Below are 17,882 nucleotides of genomic sequence, written 5' to 3'. Positions count from 1 at the left end.
AGGCCAGGCCCCGCCCCCGGCCCCGCCCCCAGCGACGGCGGGAGCGCGCCTCCGGAGCACCTGGACCCTCCTGGCGCCCTTTTCAGGCACGCTACAGCGTCTTCCTGTTCTTGTCTGCCCGCTCGCCAGCGCCCGCCCCAGCACGACCTTTTGAAAGTGATTTTTCCGAGTGCAAAGTGAGCAGTGAGCAAGGATCCCCGCCCCCCCTGTACCACCATTGGTCCCCAAGAAGCCGGGTCACGTCGCTCTCCTACGTCCTACTGGCCGATGAGGGCAATAGAGCTAGCGCTCCCAGCCAACCGCTTTTGGCGCAGCTCGCAGGGCAGGCCGGGAGTTGTGGTCTCGTTGCGCCCGCCCCTGTCCGCGAGCACCCACGACTTCTTGCCCCTAGCTCCTGCTCTTCGGTCCCACCCTCCTGGGAGCCGGTGGACTCCAGCCGGCTTCTTAAAGGGCCGACTAATGTCTTCCGTGCGCGGGTTGTAAGACCCGCGAGGAGCCAAAGCAAGGAGAAAACTACGCTTTGGATTTTCCCAGAAACGGAGTTGCATACTTCCTTGAACTTCTTTAATGAAGGAAAGTTGGCTCGCTGCTGGAAACCGAGGAGTTGGTGCCCACTCTCCGACCCCAAATTCTCACCTTTCCCCCAAGAAGCATAAATATTAGGACCAATGAAAAAATAAATGACTAGGAAACATCTGACGTATTGCTAGAGAATTCAGTTTCTTAGGGGCATCAGAAGCCACTCGGAGGATAAACCTGGGGCAATTACCGATGTTTGAGCGGTACCTCTACAAGTAACCTAATTTCACAGGTATCTATGTATTCAGATGAAAACATTCACTGTGTAAGCCGAGTATATGTGCAAACTTTTGGCTACCAGGCCTACAAAGAGCTGGCCCATGACCCAGACAAAAATACACCTGTCAGAACCCATATTCTGAAAGAAGCACGCTGGGTCCATTCTTCACCCACCCTCCACGTCTCGGCAGTGGTGCACCTACCTAGTCAGGATATCCCATTTCCAAGAGGATCCATTCACCTCAGCGCCTACTCTCCACCTCGCAGTTATCTGTTATACTTTCCATAAACTATTTTCTCACTTAACCCTCACTGGAGCCCAGTGAGGCATGGAATATTATTCTCGGTTTCACAGCTGGGAAAACAGATTCAGAAACATGACTTACTTGAGGTCACTTGCCCTAGTATGTGACAAAGTCACTTGAGTCCAGATTGACGTTGCTCCAAAGCCATGGAGCAATGTTCTGCATCAATTAACTTTTGGTCTAATGTTAGACAACTGATTTTTTAAAAAAGACTTTATTTTTAGAGAGCTGGGAATGGAAAGACAAAGGGAGAGAAAACATCAATTGGTTGCCAGTGGGGAACCTGGCTCTCAACCCAGGTATGTGCCCCAACCAGAATTGAACCAGCCACCTTTGGCCCTTTTGCTGTGGAATGACGCCCAACCCATTAAGCCATGCCAGGCAGGGAAATGACTGATTTTTTTAAATAAGTTGCTACTAATACTTGGGAGAAACCCACAGCTGCATTGTAGGTCTTGCATATTGTTATCCTGAGTTATGTATTTTGGAACCATTTCTGCTGGAGTGGGGAATGGTGCTGGTTTCACTTAGGCTTCCAGAAGTAGTCACCTGGAGGAAATGAACATGAAGAGGAAAGTGTATCAGATTCACAGCTGGGATTTATACCGAGAGGGCAGTTCCACTTGGCTCGCTCACAGAACGATCTGGCTGACAAACTTGGTCCCGGCTTAGAACTTCAACGCCCTTGCTCCTTTATTTACCCATTATCTTATTCTGAACACCATCCTACCTTTTCTTTTTAGAGACTTGCTTTCTTGTTATTTCTACTCATGTTTTAACCCTTTCCTGCTCGTCTTTATTCTCTAGCTTAAAGTCAGACAATCAAATCAGAAACTTTTTAATACATGTTTCTTGAACTAACATGTCATTTGACAAGCATTTATGGAGCTTCTTCAGGTCAAGCACTATTCTAGGTGCTGGGATGGGGGGGGGTGGCCCGGGAGGATGACTCATCCCCGCCTCCCCACCCCCAGAGCACACAGGAGGGTGTGACAGGCAATAAGTAAAATGAGTAACAATCCAAAGTTGTCTCAATGCAATAAAACTTCTAGATCCACATCCCTTCACCAGTCCGACCCATTCTCCGAAGGATGGTTTTGATACCTCTCTAGAGCTTAAAGCTACTTCTCCTTCAGTTTTTATGGGCCCTATCCAGTCACTTGAATTCTCTGAATCGCTTTCTCCTCTTTTGAGTAGAATCATATCTGCCCACTTTACAAGGTCATCATGAGGCTCAAGAGGCCGTGTCTGGTTTCCCACAATCAGAGACTGGAGTTATGCTTTATGAAAGTCAGTGCAGAGGCCTGCTGCACCACATCTGGGCGCCATCTCAAAACCGCCCTTTCCTATTCTAACCGCTTTCTAATTTTAGGTGAGCCCCAAGCCCAAACTATAACATTTCTAGAGATGGACTATACTTTTTCACTCCCTGAGTAACACTGTAGAATGATTCTTTTGAGGACTTAAAATAGAATCCAGAGCTGAGCAAATGCCTGTCAGAAACAGATGTTTCCAAATACTGAATAACGCTTAACATTTACATAGTCTTTTCATTAAAAGTGACTCATGTTAGTCTAATTTTGCCCTCTTTTGTAAAGCAAACCAATCCAGCAAGATGCTAAAGGGATTGAGTACCACTGTAATTAATCTATCTTTATTCCATTTGGTTTATTCCATTTTTTCCACCAGCTGGAATACACTTAACAAGGGCGCCCTCTAGTGAGCCACAGAAAAGAATCACTAAAAGGGGCTTTCAGCCTTTTGTGTTATTCCACTCAGTAAATACCACCATTTACTAGCAGACGCTGCAATGAACAGCAAGAGGCTGGCAGCTTGGGAGAGATCAGATGAGGATAACTCAACAAGCTTCCATACGGCCCTGGTCAAAACCAAACCAATCCAGGGCTCCTGCCCTTTCCCCTTCCCTCTTCCCTTCTCTCAGGAGGCCTGGCGCTTCTTCTCAAAAGTATGACAGGTAAGCAAATCTGAAAGTTGCAAGACAACCTAACTCCTTGAAACAACTGATACATTTGGGGAAAAAAAAGATTTTTAGAAAATTGTCTATTGAGCCCTGGCTGATGTGGTTCAGTTTACTGAGTGCCAGCCTGCGGGCCAACGGGTTGCTGGTTTGATTCCCAGTCAGGACACGTGCCTGATTTGTGCGCCAGGTCCCCACTACAGAGCACTCAAGAGGCAACTGTACACTGATCTTTCTCTCCCTTCCTTCTTCCCTTCCCCTCTCTCTCAAAATAAATAAAGTCTTTTAAAGAAACTGTCTATTAGCCCTGGCTGGTGTAGCTCAGTGGATTGAGCACGGGCCTGCGAACCAGAGGATTGCGGTTCAATTCCCAGTCAGGGCACATGCCTGGGTTGCAGGCTGGTTCCCTGCAGGCCAACTCCCAGCAGGGGATGCACGAAAGGCAACCATACATTGATGTTTCTCTCCCTCTCCTTCTAAAGATAGATAAATAAAATCTTTAAAAAATTAAAAAAAAAGAAACTGTCTATTGAGTCATGTTATAAACAAGAAATACACCATTTAATGAAAAAGAGCCAAGCTGTATTTTCAAATTATCAAATGCAGTGTTCAATGTCACTACCGCTGAAACTACCCTCAATTTAATTTTGCTAGGTGACCCAAGTTAGGGCCTCTGCGGGGTTTACACCTGCTAAGCCCTCCTTCCACTGTACACAGCTCCCAAGTATTACAAACAACACAAGAACAGAACAGTGCCTTTAAAAAATATCAGGGCACCATATTTTAGACATCACACACCACATCAGGGTACCTACATCAGGGCACCGTATTTTAGACATCACACACCACACAGGAATTCGGCTATTCCTCAGTAAGAACTTTAGCACCTTGGTTTTGTTTTTGAACCCTTAGTCATTCAACAGCTAACACGTTACTACTTCAGTTGTGGGGGAGAACCAGCTTTTTCCCACCTCCACTTCCCCTACTTTGGTTTCACATTTACCCAGGCTCCCCAAAACTTCATTCTATTACCGAGTCAACTTCCTACAAACCCCCCTCGAGGTGGTAGGATGGCCACCCTTGGTCAAGGGCAGGAAAGCCAAAGCAGCCCCACGTGGACACACTCAAACCAATCACCAGAAGGAACAGGCAATGGGCAGTAAGATTCCAGCCCAGCAAAAGGCTGTTGGTTCACTTCATCCTTCTGTCTGACTGTCAGTTACTTTCCCACTACAGCCTGTGGTGCTGTACTTGTGCTGCACAGGTGGGAGTGGAAGCCAAAACAGACAATCTGGGCTCAGGGAGGCCATGTTTTTATAGGGCAATTTCACAGGCATTGTGTGACGTGAATGACGGTGAGCAGAAGACAAAAGGCTCTCCATGTTATTCCAGGATGGGAGTCCAGTTGGCTGGAACACTGCGAACTTCTGAAGACCCCAAACCGCCCCCAGTGCTGGGGATCAGCAGGCAGCCCAAGGGCCCAGGGCGCAGTGCACCTCCCAGGCTGCGCTCACAAACAGAAGAAAGCAGGCAGGCCTGTGGGCCGGAGGCAGCCCGATATAGGTCCACAATGAGTTTCCCTGTCCCAGGTCTTTGCTGGGTCACACACGGGGACCGCAAATCAGACCCTTCACTCTCCAGAACTGCTCCCTCCAGTCAGGGGCACAGTCCTGTCCCCAGACTCGCCGTCTCACCCCTCCTGCTCTAAAAGTCTCTGACGTGTTTCCATCACAATTTCCTCCATTATTTCTGGCTTTAAGATGTCTTTAATCTGAAAAAGAAAAGAAAAGGTGTTTGTTCGGAAAAGAAAGCAACCACAAGCAGACCATCAAGCCAAGCCAAATGCAGAAACCAAGCATGGTGAACATAACCCTTCTGTTCCTTTCATTTAGTGGAGGCCAAGCATTATAAGATGTGATCTGCTGGAACCAGCTTAACGAATGGGCACGGGCCTCTGGGACACAGCTGGCAAGAACAAGGGCGTTATTCCAGCACCCACTACACAGAGGGAGCTGAAACTGGAATGGGCAAGGTGAAGTCCAGGGGGTTGCTATCACACACTAGCACCTTCTTGCCTCCAAACCCTTAGACTGGCGCTAGACCCTGGGGACAGACCTGCCAGATGCTCATTACGGCTGCCCCTGATTTGCCCCTTATTTTCCGGAGGGATGTGGTGAAGGCCTTTCTTTGGGGGATGTGCGTGCCACCCCTGAGAAAACCCTGGAGCAAACTGATCAACGAGTGGCTCCTGCTCAGAGAGCAGTGAGCAACAGGAAAGCCCGGAGTGGAGTACCTGGTGTGGAAGGGATGCCTCATAGCAATACAGGATGCTCGTATCATACAGCATCATTCTCTGAGTCACCAGCGAGACGACACAGTTCCGAAGCCGGGAGATCACCTCTCGATCAGCAAGGGAGACAGGCTACCGGGGGATGCAAAGGGAGCAAACAGAAATGACCAAAATCAGTGAACGGTCACAGCAAATCACAGAAATCATTTACAGCTTAGTCTGTCTGGGACGCCAGGGCAGTCAAAGGGCTAAACCCAAGGAGGGCTGACAAGGACTGTGTCTTCACACACCACCCGCGACTCTGTCATCAGTCACTGACTCCATCTGCTTGGAGAAAGAGAGCAGTACAATGTTCCCCAAACACCAGAAACTAGCAGACTAGGGCAGTACAGCTCAACACCAGCAGGCCCCGCCCACTGCAGAGGCGGGGCGGAGGCAGAGGCAGCATGGACACAAGAGCAGGGATGGCGCTCACGTACCTCCAGGTTTGCCACGAAGCCCCCTGCATCCTCTTCTTTGTGTTCAGGTGTGGGGTAGATCCAGATGAAGCCATTGTTACCCAAAATCACTGAGGCACCACAAGGCAAGTCGTGGAAGTGAGTCTTCTGCCGTTTCACCAGGGAGGGGGAGACCTGGACCAAAACACCCTGACCGAGCTAAAGAAAGACATCATAAATTAAGTCTCTGAAGGATCATCGTCAGGGGAAGGAAGAGTTACAGCGGAATCAGGGTCCTTCCTGCTGTGACTGCTGGTCACCCATCTGCACGTGCCGTCATTACTCAGAAACACTTCTGGACGCACAGGTTGACCTGACACAACAGATGGTAGCTTTCCATCCCCTCCTCCACCACTCTCCTTCCCAGTCGCTGTCCCCACGTGCTAGTGCTAATCTGGGGCTGGTGGCCCCTGAGGACCAGGGCTCAAGCCTCCTGTTCCGCCCCACCCCCACCCCCCCCACCTTGCCCATGAGACGGGCAGCCCTGGGCCGGGGACTGGCCAAGGGCGCAAACCCACCCCTGGCTCTGGCAGGGCCGCTCCAATTCCACGTCCAGGTGCAGGTGGGTCTGCAGCAGCCAGGCCCACAGAGGACGTGAACGTGCCTGGCTGCAGACACTCGATTAAGGGAAGAGGTTTGTTCCGCTCCGAAAATAAAACGGTTCATTCAGATAAAGCCAAGACATTAATAAATCGTCATTTTTCTTGGGGAATAAGCTGTCACTTTAAAAAGTCTCGATGTAACCTCATACGAGAAACGCAGTGAATTTCATTTAGAGGTAAGTGGTAAACAATCTCTCGTTGCAATAACACTCTTTTCAACGCCTGGACATTTGTCTAAGACTCACTGTCCTGCTCCGACAGCCCACACCTTCCCTTTGTTCCGGGACTGCCTCCCTGCCCCGGCCCCAGCGCAAAGCGGGAGCACCCAACAGGAGGGAGCAGACGGCAGGGCCCAGGGTCCGCGATCAGGGGGGCTCCTGCCAGGACACTCTGCTCAGGAGGAAAAGGACAAAAGTTGTCACCCATTACGGTGCTACCAGCCCAAGACCGAGTGAATCAAGCAGTTAGTGAATCATGCTGAGCGGGATGCCAGCCTGCAACCCTCAACTTCCAGGTTCTCTCGGTCAGAACCCCGAGAACTCTGGGGGTTCAGAGGTGGATGTGAAGTCCAGGTCAGCCAACAGGGGGAGCAGGAGCCCAACTTACTTTTCCATATTTGAGGCTCCTCGTGTGCAGAGAGACGGCACCGTCCGAGAACACTGCCTGGACCTCGGCCTGCCCACGGCAGTGAAGGAACACACACCATCATGTCACCTGCCTCCCATGTCCCAGGCCCCACTCTCCCTCCTTTCTTCCCACCCCCGACAGTGCCGCTCGGCAGTCCTGAACCTGGAGGACACCTCTCCCCCTTCACTGGCATGAGTATCTGGATACGACCGATGCCTTTTCAACTCCCTGGGAAAAGTTAACATCACTAGAAACTCGAGTCTAGCTCAAAGCATGGGCCACCGTAAGTTACAAGACCCAAAGAAACAACGTAGCAGCCACAGCTGTGAGCAAGAGCCGGCCAGTCAGCCTGGATCAGGGAGCCGGAGGGGCTGCAGCGGGGCCCTTGGCACTCCGTCTGGGACTCGGCTCCTCCTGATGGAGACCGACTGTGTGAGCCCATCTCCCGGCTCCACGCAAAGACGCTGGAGCGCACGGTGCAGGATACACTGATCAGGTCGCCCTCCTGCAAGAAACCTCGCATGGCCAGCTCATCCTCCGCGGATCTCCTCCTCTGAAACACAGAAAGGCGCCACGCTGCCTCAGTCCACCCCCACAGAAACACCTCCGCTTCCCCCCATTGCCCGCGCTCTCCGAAGGCAGCCACAACACCCAGCAGTAGCTTGTGCCCCACAAAGAAACGAGAGCTACAGTCACTTACGACCTTCCCACCGCTGTTCTCCCTCTCCTTGCTCTGAATACTGCCCACGCTCTGGACGTGATACTGAAAACCCCCAATCCAGCCCGGCCTGCTTTCCCCCGGCCTCCTCGGCCGCCCGCCTGCTCCAGCAGGGCCGGGCCACCTCCAGCCTGACAGAGACTTTGCTCACATACTCCCCTTTCTCTCGGATATCCTGAGTCCATCACTGAAACGCTACCCTCCCTTCAAGGACCAACTCTAACGCCCATCTTTCCCATGAGCTTCTCTCAGAAATTAATCACTCTTTTTGTACAACCCGCGTGTCAGGTATTTGGATTTATCTCACACCCCCTGGCTGTCAAGCTTGCAAGCTTTCAGGGACTAGTGGGTCTCCGTTGCCTTGCGCTCTCCACAGACCCCAGCCCAGGGAGTCCCTCTGCACAGATGCTGGGCTCAAGGCCAAGGGAAACCATGGCATTTTACAACAAGCTGCAGCTAACACACAGCAGTTGCCTGGAATACCCAAATGCCATGCAGTTCATGGACACTAATGGAAACACGAAACATATTTTTCAAGGGAATTCCTGTACCCAGAGACAAAAAAATCACTAGTTCCAAGCATCTGAGAGCTTCTCTCCCAACTCCCTCCCAGGATTCCTCCCCAAGGATGTTCCAGATCTTACCACACACCAACTGTGTCGGGAGGGCTGTGCCCAGTGAAGAGCCTACATTTGCGCCTGGGCAGAGCCCTTCGGAGCAGACAAACAGGAGTAGAGGGAGCAACCCTGGTGTGGGACTGAGTTCTCCAGCACAGCGAAAGACCCCAGAGCTCTCTGAAGCAAACTATACAGTCCCAGCTGGGGCCCCTTACCAGCTCTCCTCCCGGAAGGTTCATGGACGACAGAAGCAGGACTGAGTCCAGCCTGGAGTTGGTCTCCACCTTCCACCTCTTCTGCTGAACCTAGAAATCGACATTCCACACCTGGACGCACACTCCAGGGGCAAGACCTCACATCCTAAGTGACCAACAACCCCAAATACAACAGGCCGGCTGTTTACGTGAAAGGTCACGGATAAGAGCTACATGCAATGAAGGCACCCTTCACGTAACTACGTACAGAGTGACCGTCCCACGCACTACAGCCCCAGCCTACTTTTCCCATGTAAAACCAACCCGATGTTGACTTTACCTCTGTGATCCTCCCCACCACGATGTCTCCTACTTCACCATTGTACCTGGAAGATGAAACAAAAGGCGACCCAGCAGTGAAAAGACTATTACAAAACCAAGCACCACTTGAGATTTCGGTTCAACAGGACGAGGCCCTGATTAGGCACCGCATTTGGTGTGTTCAGAGCCATGCTGTTCGGACTTATTCTCAGGAACTGATCACTTCAAACATCGACACGTATAGGGTCTCTGTTAACTCTTCTCAGACAAGCCATCTGCTACAAGCAGTCCATTAGGCCCGATCTCTACTTTGTAAGTTGCATGACAATGACAAGTGCGGAGTGTTTTCTGGTGGGCACCGCGACACATGGGCTCTGCATCAGTCACTGGAGGGGAGAGGAGACTGAGCCAGACACACCCACCAGCCCACCGGCTCGCTGCTCCTCTGTTCCTCTCAGGCGCTTCCGCCAGCTCTTCCTTCCCATTCCAACGGCGAGTGTTCCCCCGCTGAGGGCTCCGTCTTCGACCATTCTCCTCCCAACCCACACTCATCCCTCTGTGAGCTCATCCAACCTACAGGCTTTAATACCACGGACGACTATACCATCCCCTGAATCCCAGACTCTGGTCAGCCGCTGGTTACCCAACATCTCCATTCACACGACTCACAGGTGTTTCCAAATCTAAAAAGCCTAAAACAAAGCTTTCCAGAGACCCCCCCCTCCATCACAGAGTGACCCCCTCCCAGTCCTCCCCCTCTCAGTAAGTGGCATCTGCACCCCTCCAGCTGCTCAAGCCAAATACCAGAGTCTTGGAGGAGTGCTTGAGAGACAATCCCCCGCCCACCGCCCATGCTCTGGAACAAGTCCAGCAGCAGATCCTGGTTCCACCTTGAAAATGTACACAGGAGACTAGAGCCTACCCCCCACTCACAGACACGGTCTTCCACAGAGAAAATACCGAAAACGCAAAATTCCACATCCTCTCATATGAAAACAATCAGAACACAGAAGACACGCAGAATTAGCCACTCCACTTGGGCTGCTACCACCTTAGTCCAAGCCACCATCACTTCGGATAAAAGTCCCCTGACCCGTCTCAGTGAGCCTGCCGCTGTCCCCCGTCCATCTCCCCACAGCAGCCAGAGTGATTTTACTGAAACAGAAGTCAGATCAAGTCCCTCTTGTGCTCCAGCCCCTCCAGCGGTTTCCTCCATCACACACACAAGTGGAAATGCTTCCTCGCGGCTACAAGGCAGGCCGACCTCAGCTCTCGGCCTGCATCTGCTCCCCGCGCAACCTGCTCACTCTGTTCCGACCCCATGAGGGTCCTTTCCGGAGCTAACCGCCCTTGAGTCCTGTGCTAAGTACTACACACGCACCTTTTGGTAAGTTCTGCTAACAGCGGTATAAGACAGCTTGTGGTGCCACCTCCTTTTACAGAGGAGGTGACAAAGGTCTGGGAAGGTCAGGTAATGTGGGCAAACCTATGAAGCCTACACCCCTCCCCCCACAGTCACCTACACATGGTCCATGTCGCAGACCTGCAGGATGACGGGGCAGACAGGTGGGCGTGGCAGGCAAGAGCCAGTTGTGCCACATGGATGCCACCAGGAAGTGAACACACACCTTTCGTCCTCACCTGGTTTTCAAAGCTTTCACGCAAATCAACTTGTTGACTCTCTCCACAGAACCAGCCACAGACGCGATGAGCTTCTCCTCCCCCATGTAAGTCCCATGGCCCCTGTTGCGAGAGGGAGACACAAGGAAACCAGGGTAGCATCTGGGATGACCTCTCCATTCAAAAACTACGTACTCCTCAGCCAGGCCCCTCCTGCCTTCCGGCCCGGCTCCTGTGCTGGGTGCTCTCTCTGCTGGAACACTCCTGCCCTGCAGCCACCTGGGCATCTTCCTCACCTTCTGGGGTCTACACGGATGTCAGTTTCTCGGGCCCACCTCAACCATCCCATTTCAAACAGTCACCCCCCCAAACTCCCAACCACATCCAACTTACCCTGCTGCGCTTTTCATTCTTCCACTGCATTTATCACCAAACACTCTGAATAACTTACTTGTTGTGCTTATTGTTTAACTGTCTCTCCCTGTTAGAACAGAAACTCCACCAGGACAGAGATTTCCACCATTCACTGTGGTTCCCCAACCACGCACAATCCAGGGTCCAGCAGAAGTAACGCCTGCTTGTGTGTGGTTGGTAGGATAGTAATATGGGTGTAATCATTTAGGCTTTTAAAAATATTTTTTTATCTTTACAGGGAAAGGGAAGGAGAGAGGGAGAGAAATATCAACGTATGGTTGCCTCTCATGCATCCCCTGACGGGAACTGCCTGTAACCCAGGCACGTGCCCTGACTGGGAATGGAACTACAACCCTCTGGTTCGCAGGCCGCGCTCAATCCACTGAGCTACACCAGCCAGGGCTGTAATCGTTTAATTTTAATTTGAACATTTCACTGAATATGCCATATGGTGTGCTTGAGTGTGATACTGTTATGTTACAGAATTACATGCTTATAATTTTGTAATAAAACAGGGGGCGTTATTTGTGCCCTGTATAAATAGATGCTGAATGGGTAAATAAAGGATTAAATCTTACGATTTTCTAAAATCTAGCGACTTCAAACTACAAGGTAAAAGAGCAATCTGTACCTGTGTACTTCCCCCCTGCAATTACTAGTCTATGATGGTGGTATAATGGTGGGTTTTGCTTCTTTTCCTAATTATCTCATTTAATCCTCACTACCCAATCAAATAGTTATTGTTATTATCACTATTTCCCAAATGAGGAAACTAACCTTGAAGAGGCAGTGCAATTCGAGTGAGGGCAGGGCTGGAACCCTTCTTAGCTACAACATACAGTACTGGGCTCAGATTCGATAGTGTATGTTTGGGCGCACGCAGCACAATGCATCTGTCTGCCCTAAGCCCAAACAATTACTGATTCCGAAATCGTGCCACTGACTAGGAGATGACGCTGAGGGACAGGGAGGAGGCAAAGTCAAGAACGCCCACCGTCCCCACAAAGAGGACCCTGCTCCTAACCCTCCCTCGTCTTCCAGGTCTCCAAGGAGGAAGGCTCAGGGAAGTGGGCCCCAGGCATGGGAACCAAGAATCACGGCCAAGGGGGGCGAGAAAGCAGGGTTTCAAGGGGCTGAGACAAATGCACCCCGGGACACAAGATGCAGGAAGTAGAAGCTCAAGGGCTCGTAAATCACAGAGACGAATAACACGTGCTCTGGATCCCGCGGGGGCTTTAACACAGGAGGACAGAGGCCCAGGTTTTAAAGAGCAAGCCACGTGCAGGGCCCTGCAACCGCCCCTGGGGGCCCTGAGTCCCCAGGCCCCCACGCACCGCATGAAGCCCGTGTCCGTGGTAATTGTGTCGCCCGGCACCACCAGATGTTTCTTGGTCTCGCGGCCCAGGCTTTCGCTAAGAGGCTTACGAACCACTGGAAGTCTCATCTCCATCGCCATCTTGGCGCCAATGACTTGCGCAGGCGCAGCCCCGCCGAGAGCCGCGAGTTCAAGCTCAGCAATTCCCCGCCCTCCCTCGGAGGCCCGGGGCGGGGCCTCAGAGCAGCAGCCAATGGGATTTCATGGTCTGGCGGCCATGATCACTATTGGCAACAATTAGGTTAACCTCATGGGAGGGAAGGAGGGAGCGGAGTTGCCATTTTTACTACGGGGATGTCTGCACCTGTGGAATAAAATCTCACGTTCCATGACGTTAAACTTTTTACCCAAACTGCCTCGTACTCATCATCCCACTTATTGTTTACCAGGCTTAGAGAGAATTGAGAAGTGGACCTCTGAGTTTCCTTCCAGCTCATTTTAAGCGGCTCAACTCTGATGTTTTTGTAGAACGAGCCCAGGAGGGTCCGAGGTAAGAGCTGCAGAAAACACGATTTGGACCCGCGGAAGAGCCCCACTTTCTTGCTGTTCCTAGTGCCGCCAGTATTCTGCATTACAGGCGCCCCGCGGGTGCTGGTTCAGCACCAACCATTTGCACCCCGCAATGGTGCTCCGATGCTGCTTCTATTCTTTTGAGTAAGCGGATTTGCCCTAACATTTCTTTTGAAAAACAAGAAACTGTCTAAGAAAACCTTTCAACTTCGCACGGAGATATATTTGGTAGGGAAGGTAAGTGCACACCAAACACTAAGACCCTCGCTTGTGTTTTGCTCATGCACGAATTGACCTCTCTCCGTGGGCCAGGAGCCGTCGCAAGGATTCGGTGGTGTGTGTGGCTATATCTTCATGTCCTGTTTAACAGGAGCGTTTCCCTCGTCCCTTCTCCCTATCCCCACCACCCTTTCCCTCACCCTTGGCCGGAATGGTTTCATAGCGTTTGCAACAAACCCCAGGGAATTGAAGATGATAATTCTTCATGCACATGGACCTTAAATGAAGTAAGTTGCCTCATCCCCACATACTGTGTTCACAAAATCAGGTCTGCTGCCTCCTGAAGACCCATCATACTAATTGTTTGATAAATCTCCCAAAAGACAGCCAGCCTTTCACCCAAGCAAAGTTCGGGACTACAAGAAAGTGTGAGGGGTCCATCTGTTGAGTCCAGCCTTGGCCATGAGAGGGCAGTAGTGTCCTTGGAGCCAGCTACAGAGCTAGGTCTGGGAGTTCTTGTGGGAAAGAGAGGTACGTAGTCTTTACATTATCCAATTTCATCTGGGGAGAGATAGACAAATCCTTAACCCCTCCCATCCCCACAGCACCTACATTTACAGAGCCTGTCAGAATGGGGTTATGGCTACTGTTTAGTCTGTTCAGGCTGCTATAACAAAATACCATAGACTGAGTGTCTTATAAACAACAGAAATGTATTTCTCGCGGTTTTGGAGGCTGGGAAGTCCAAGATCAAGGCACCAGCAGATTTAGTGTCTGGGGAGGGTTCACTTCCTCGTTCATAGATGGCTGTCTTTTCACTATGTCCTCACTTGGCTTAAGGGGTGAGGGAGAGCTCTGGGGTCTCTTTCACGAGGACACTAAATTCACGAGGGCTCCACCCTCACCACCTGATCAACTCCCAAGGGCCCCACCTCCTAATATCATCCCTTTGGGGGTTAGGATTTCAACATATGAATTAGGAGGGGAGGGGGACACAGACATTCAATCCATTTCATTCAGTCTATTGCAGATAACGTTTTAGAAAAAAATACAGATTGCTTTGAGAGAGAGAGAAAGACCAATGCGAGGAACATCAACTGGCTGCCTTCTCATATGTGCCCTGACTGGGAATCAAACCTGCAACCTTGCGGTCTACGGGGTGACCCTCCAATCAACCGAGCCACACCGGGGGCAGTAAACACCTTCTTATAGCAGTGGAAATGAGGGCCCCAAAAGGACTAGAATTCCCACAGCAGCTGGTGGTGGCCAGGTTCCTGCCAGCTGGACTCGCTTCACCCCAGAGCTGCGCCCTTACCGACACTTCTGGAGGGCCTGGTCCTTTGCTGAGTGCTGTACAAATGTCATGTTACATAGTCCTCACATTTAGTCCATCCTGAAGGTGGGCATTGCTGTTCCCAATAGTTGGTCATTTCGGGTCACAGTCCCAACAACAGACCTTCGGCTGAGATTAGAACCCAAGACTCCAGACTCAGTGTGGTCTTCTCTTTACACCACGGAGACAGAGTGCACATCCCGGGGGGGCTGGTTAGAAACAGAGATTCCTAAGCTCAGACTTAGGTGTTGGGGTCTACTTCCCCACCTGTGCGTCTCCTGGGCCACGGGGTCAACCTCATCTCTCACCTGGGTGTCAGTTCCTAGCTCATCCCCCTAATTCTGCGTTTGCTCCACCTACCATCCAATCTCCATACAGCAGCCAGAGGGAGCTTTTAGAAACAGACCGATTTAAACCACTCCCAGGTTTCTGGTGGCTTCCCTTTACACTAAGAATAAAATCCAAACTCATCATTTTGCCCCTGCCCGGATCTGACCTCACTTGCCGCCCAACCTGCTCCCCTCCTTGCTGTACTGCAGCCAGAAGCACGGCTCACCTCTCAGTTCCCCACACACCAGTCTCGTCTCCACCCCGGGGCCTGTGCGTTTCTGGCCTTCTCCGCATGGAATTCTCTTCCTCCAGGTCCTTGTGCACCCGCTTCTCATCACTCAGATCTCAGCTCAAAAGTCACTTCCTCTGCCCTGGCTGGTGTGACTCGGGTTGAATGTCGGCCTGCAAACCAAAGGTGGCTGGTTTGATTCCAGTCAGGGCATTTGCCTGGGTTGTGGGCCAGGCCCCCCAGTTGGGGGTGTGCGAGAGGCAACCAACTGATGTTTTATTCCCTCTTTTTCTCCCTCCCCTCCCCTCTCTCTCGAAAAAAAAATTGCTTCCTCCGAGAAGCCTTCCCTGACCACCTTATCTGGAATAGCTCTCAGTGTCACAGTCCAAGTCCCTGTCCAGCTGCCCTCATCGCCCCAGGGCTGGGTCCTAGAGGGCTAGGTTGCAGAGCCTGCCGACATTATTCAAACTAGTCAATCCTAAACCAGCTCACCCTGCCTCACCCATTCTTCCCATGAAAACTATAGTAAAAGCTTCTTCCCCACATTTTCTCCTTGCCTCCCTGTGTGGCATGGTGTGCCATGGCACCAGAGTCTAGGGAATTGGGAGTATAGAGAATTCTTCACACCCACCATCCCTGCCTGCTCACCCTTCTGTCTCCAGCAGGGAAGGACTCCAGCATTAGTCTGCTGCCACCAGGTGGGTTCTAGGGACTGGGTTGTGGCTTCTGATGATCTGGAGCTGGGAGACCATAAAATTATACATGGAAATCTATTTAGATTTTTATTACAGGCCCCTGACTGCAGGCTGTCCTTCAGGAATCCAGCATCACTGTCTGGGAAGCAGGGCATCTGAGCCAGAAGGGTGTTTGATCCTACACCACCCAGCTGCGCCCAGAGGGAATGGGTTTCAGGACAGATAACTTTGGTTAGAGGCCCAGGTGGGGGCTGCAGTGAGAGGAGGGTGATGCCAGGGGCCACCAGAGGCACCAGAAACCCAGTGGGAGGTATCAGAGGAAAGACAAGGCTTGTGACAGGAGGGGGGAGGGGCGTACCGAGGGTGACGTCGCACACTGGCCCTCCCCCAGGAAGGAGAGCCCAGATAGGGTATGCAAATGAACACATCAAATGTCCATCTGCCCACACCTCCACCTGCCAGGGTGCAATCCCCCAGAGTATAGGGATCTTTGGGAATACGCACCTGAAGCTCCAAACGGGGGTGGCTGGCACTTTCAAGTGTGCATTCCGTTGTGTACATGTGTGTGCACGCATGCACATGGCTAGATGAAGATGCACAGAGAGGTGTGCCTGAGGTGGCCAGTAGCCTGCTTGGGTGACACCCTCACCACTGGCATGTTCTGGAGCACAAGTGTGAACTCACACTCTCCAATGTCACATGGCCTCCTGGAGGGAGGAGCCAGGGACGGACCCTGCAGGGATGGCCCCTCTGTCCTCTGGTCCTCCTCCAGAGGTGTCTGGAATGGGTGCCCGAAGCACTTGGGAGTTCTAGGCATTGGGAGGGCACTTGGTGGCCATCTCCGCCTGCCTCCCCTGGCTGCTTGGGTTTCTTCAAGTTGTCCATGAAAAAGGGGGGCGGCGTAAACATTTTGGGGAAGCGAAAAAGTGGGGTACTGATCCTTGAGAGTCGGCTGGAAAGTGGGAGCTAGCCCATCCCCTTCGGGATTCTGGTTGCTTCGCACGGTGGCCCTCTCTCTGGGAGCGGACACCCCAGTTGTGACAAGAAGAATTTTCTGTATAAATGGCACAACAGGTAAATGGGACAATTCCGCCCACACCCTCTCCGGCTTCCAGGAACCTTCCATATTCCCTTTTCTCGAAGACAGAAGAGTCGGCCCATTCGGATGCTAAGTGATAAATGCTCAAGTGATTTTTATTTTAGAATACAAGAGTGGTACAAATGTATTTACAGTTATACAATCAAGTAATATATATCACAGTTTTGTAAATATCATTTTAGATAAATATTTACAAAGTTAAAGTGACCATTTTCTGGAAGTAGAACACAGCTTATTGAAAACTCTATACATGTTATACTTTTCATTAATATTATTATAGTTTCTTTATCTTACAAAACGTCCTACGGAAATACTGGTAAGTGACTGCAAGGTGGGAGAGATGACACCAGAGGGCGCCAGGGCCCATTTTGGGGCCGACGGGAAAGAGCGAGGGAGGGTGGGCGGGCTGGGCTTGGAAGAGCTTTCCCCGCGGACAGTCCAGTCCCGTCCTCCTCTCGCAGGAGTGTGGGGAGGACTGTTCGGGAAACTTCCCCTTCCCAAGTATGCTGTCAGAGCTGAAGGGGAGGGGCCTCAGTCCAACGCTCTCATTTTATACACGGGAAAAGGGGAAAGAGGGGCAGGCCCTTGCCCGGGGTCCCACAATTCATTTCTGTTTTGCCTGCACTCTCAATACGGCAAAGACCGTGCCTCACCCATGCCCAGGGAGCCGGGTTGGGTCGGGGAGAAGGAAGGTTGCCCAAAGGAGACACCGCCCCCCCCCACCCTCAGTGCAGGTCTCGTGGGGCTTTTTGGACTGCCCCTGAGTCCCGTTTGCCCCCAATTCTCAAAGTCACGTCCGTACTCCGGACCCTGCAGGTGACCATTTGCAAGAGGAAGGACAAGGGGACAGAGGGGCGGGCGCACGCCAGGCGACTCTGGGATAGGGAGTTCGCTCTCCCTCCATTCCAAACACACAGCTCTCCGTGGGGGAGTTGGCAATCCCTCCCCCCTCTTAGGGCTCTCGGAGACTTTCATCCGCTTGTCCTGCCATCCACGAGGGGGGATGCCAGTCTGGGCGGCCGGCTCAACAGGACAAGGTTAAGCCGGGCATGGGGACCACCCACCCCAAAAGGAGGTGGTGGAGCAGCTGCGACCAGTTGGGTGGCCCCAG

The 17,882-nt window shown here is 51.8% G+C and overlaps 1 protein-coding gene across 2 annotated transcripts; it reads right to left on the bottom strand.

The window, feature by feature from the left end:
• Positions 1-1,491: 1,491 nt before the first annotated feature.
• Positions 1,492-12,468, bottom strand: EXOSC2 (exosome component 2). Of its 2 annotated transcripts, XM_037036620.1 has the most exons (10): positions 12,316-12,468; positions 10,589-10,690; positions 8,967-9,012; positions 8,648-8,737; positions 7,585-7,650; positions 7,077-7,145; positions 5,851-6,027; positions 5,375-5,503; positions 4,776-4,852; positions 1,492-1,652 (listed from the first exon to the last, which is right to left on the bottom strand). In XM_037036620.1, exons 1-10 carry the CDS (start codon positions 12,435-12,437, stop codon positions 1,649-1,651), a joined length of 882 nt encoding a protein of 293 aa, XP_036892515.1. In that variant the 5' UTR covers positions 12,438-12,468; the 3' UTR covers positions 1,492-1,648. The 2 variants fall into 2 exon arrangements, with proteins under 2 accessions (XP_036892515.1, XP_036892513.1); XM_037036618.1 differs by lacking the exon at positions 1,492-1,652 and having other exon boundaries at positions 3,897-4,852.
• Between the last annotated feature and the right edge of the window lie 5,414 nt (positions 12,469-17,882).

Source organism: Sturnira hondurensis, unplaced genomic scaffold (assembly GCF_014824575.4).
Source record: "Sturnira hondurensis isolate 20B ecotype Veracruz unplaced genomic scaffold, ASM1482457v3 Scaffold0022908, whole genome shotgun sequence".
Lineage (NCBI taxonomy): Eukaryota > Metazoa > Chordata > Mammalia > Chiroptera > Phyllostomidae > Sturnira > Sturnira hondurensis.
This window is presented reverse-complemented; position numbering and strand designations above follow the sequence as displayed.

What these genes read in the sequence shown, in the direction of transcription:
- EXOSC2 (XM_037036620.1), bottom strand. Translation starts at nt 12,437, where the DNA reads ATGGCGATGGAGATGAGACTTCCAGTGGTTCGTAAGCCTCTTAGCGAA. An exon ending in ACGGACACGGGCTTCATGCG is followed by an intron (nt 10,691 to 12,315) that starts GTGCGTGGGGGC and finishes CTCTCGCAACAG; the next exon opens with GGGCCATGGGACTTACATGG. An exon ending in GCTTCGTGGCAAACCTGGAG is followed by an intron (nt 5,504 to 5,850) that starts GTACGTGAGCGC and finishes ATCCCCCGGTAG; the next exon opens with CCTGTCTCCCTTGCTGATCG.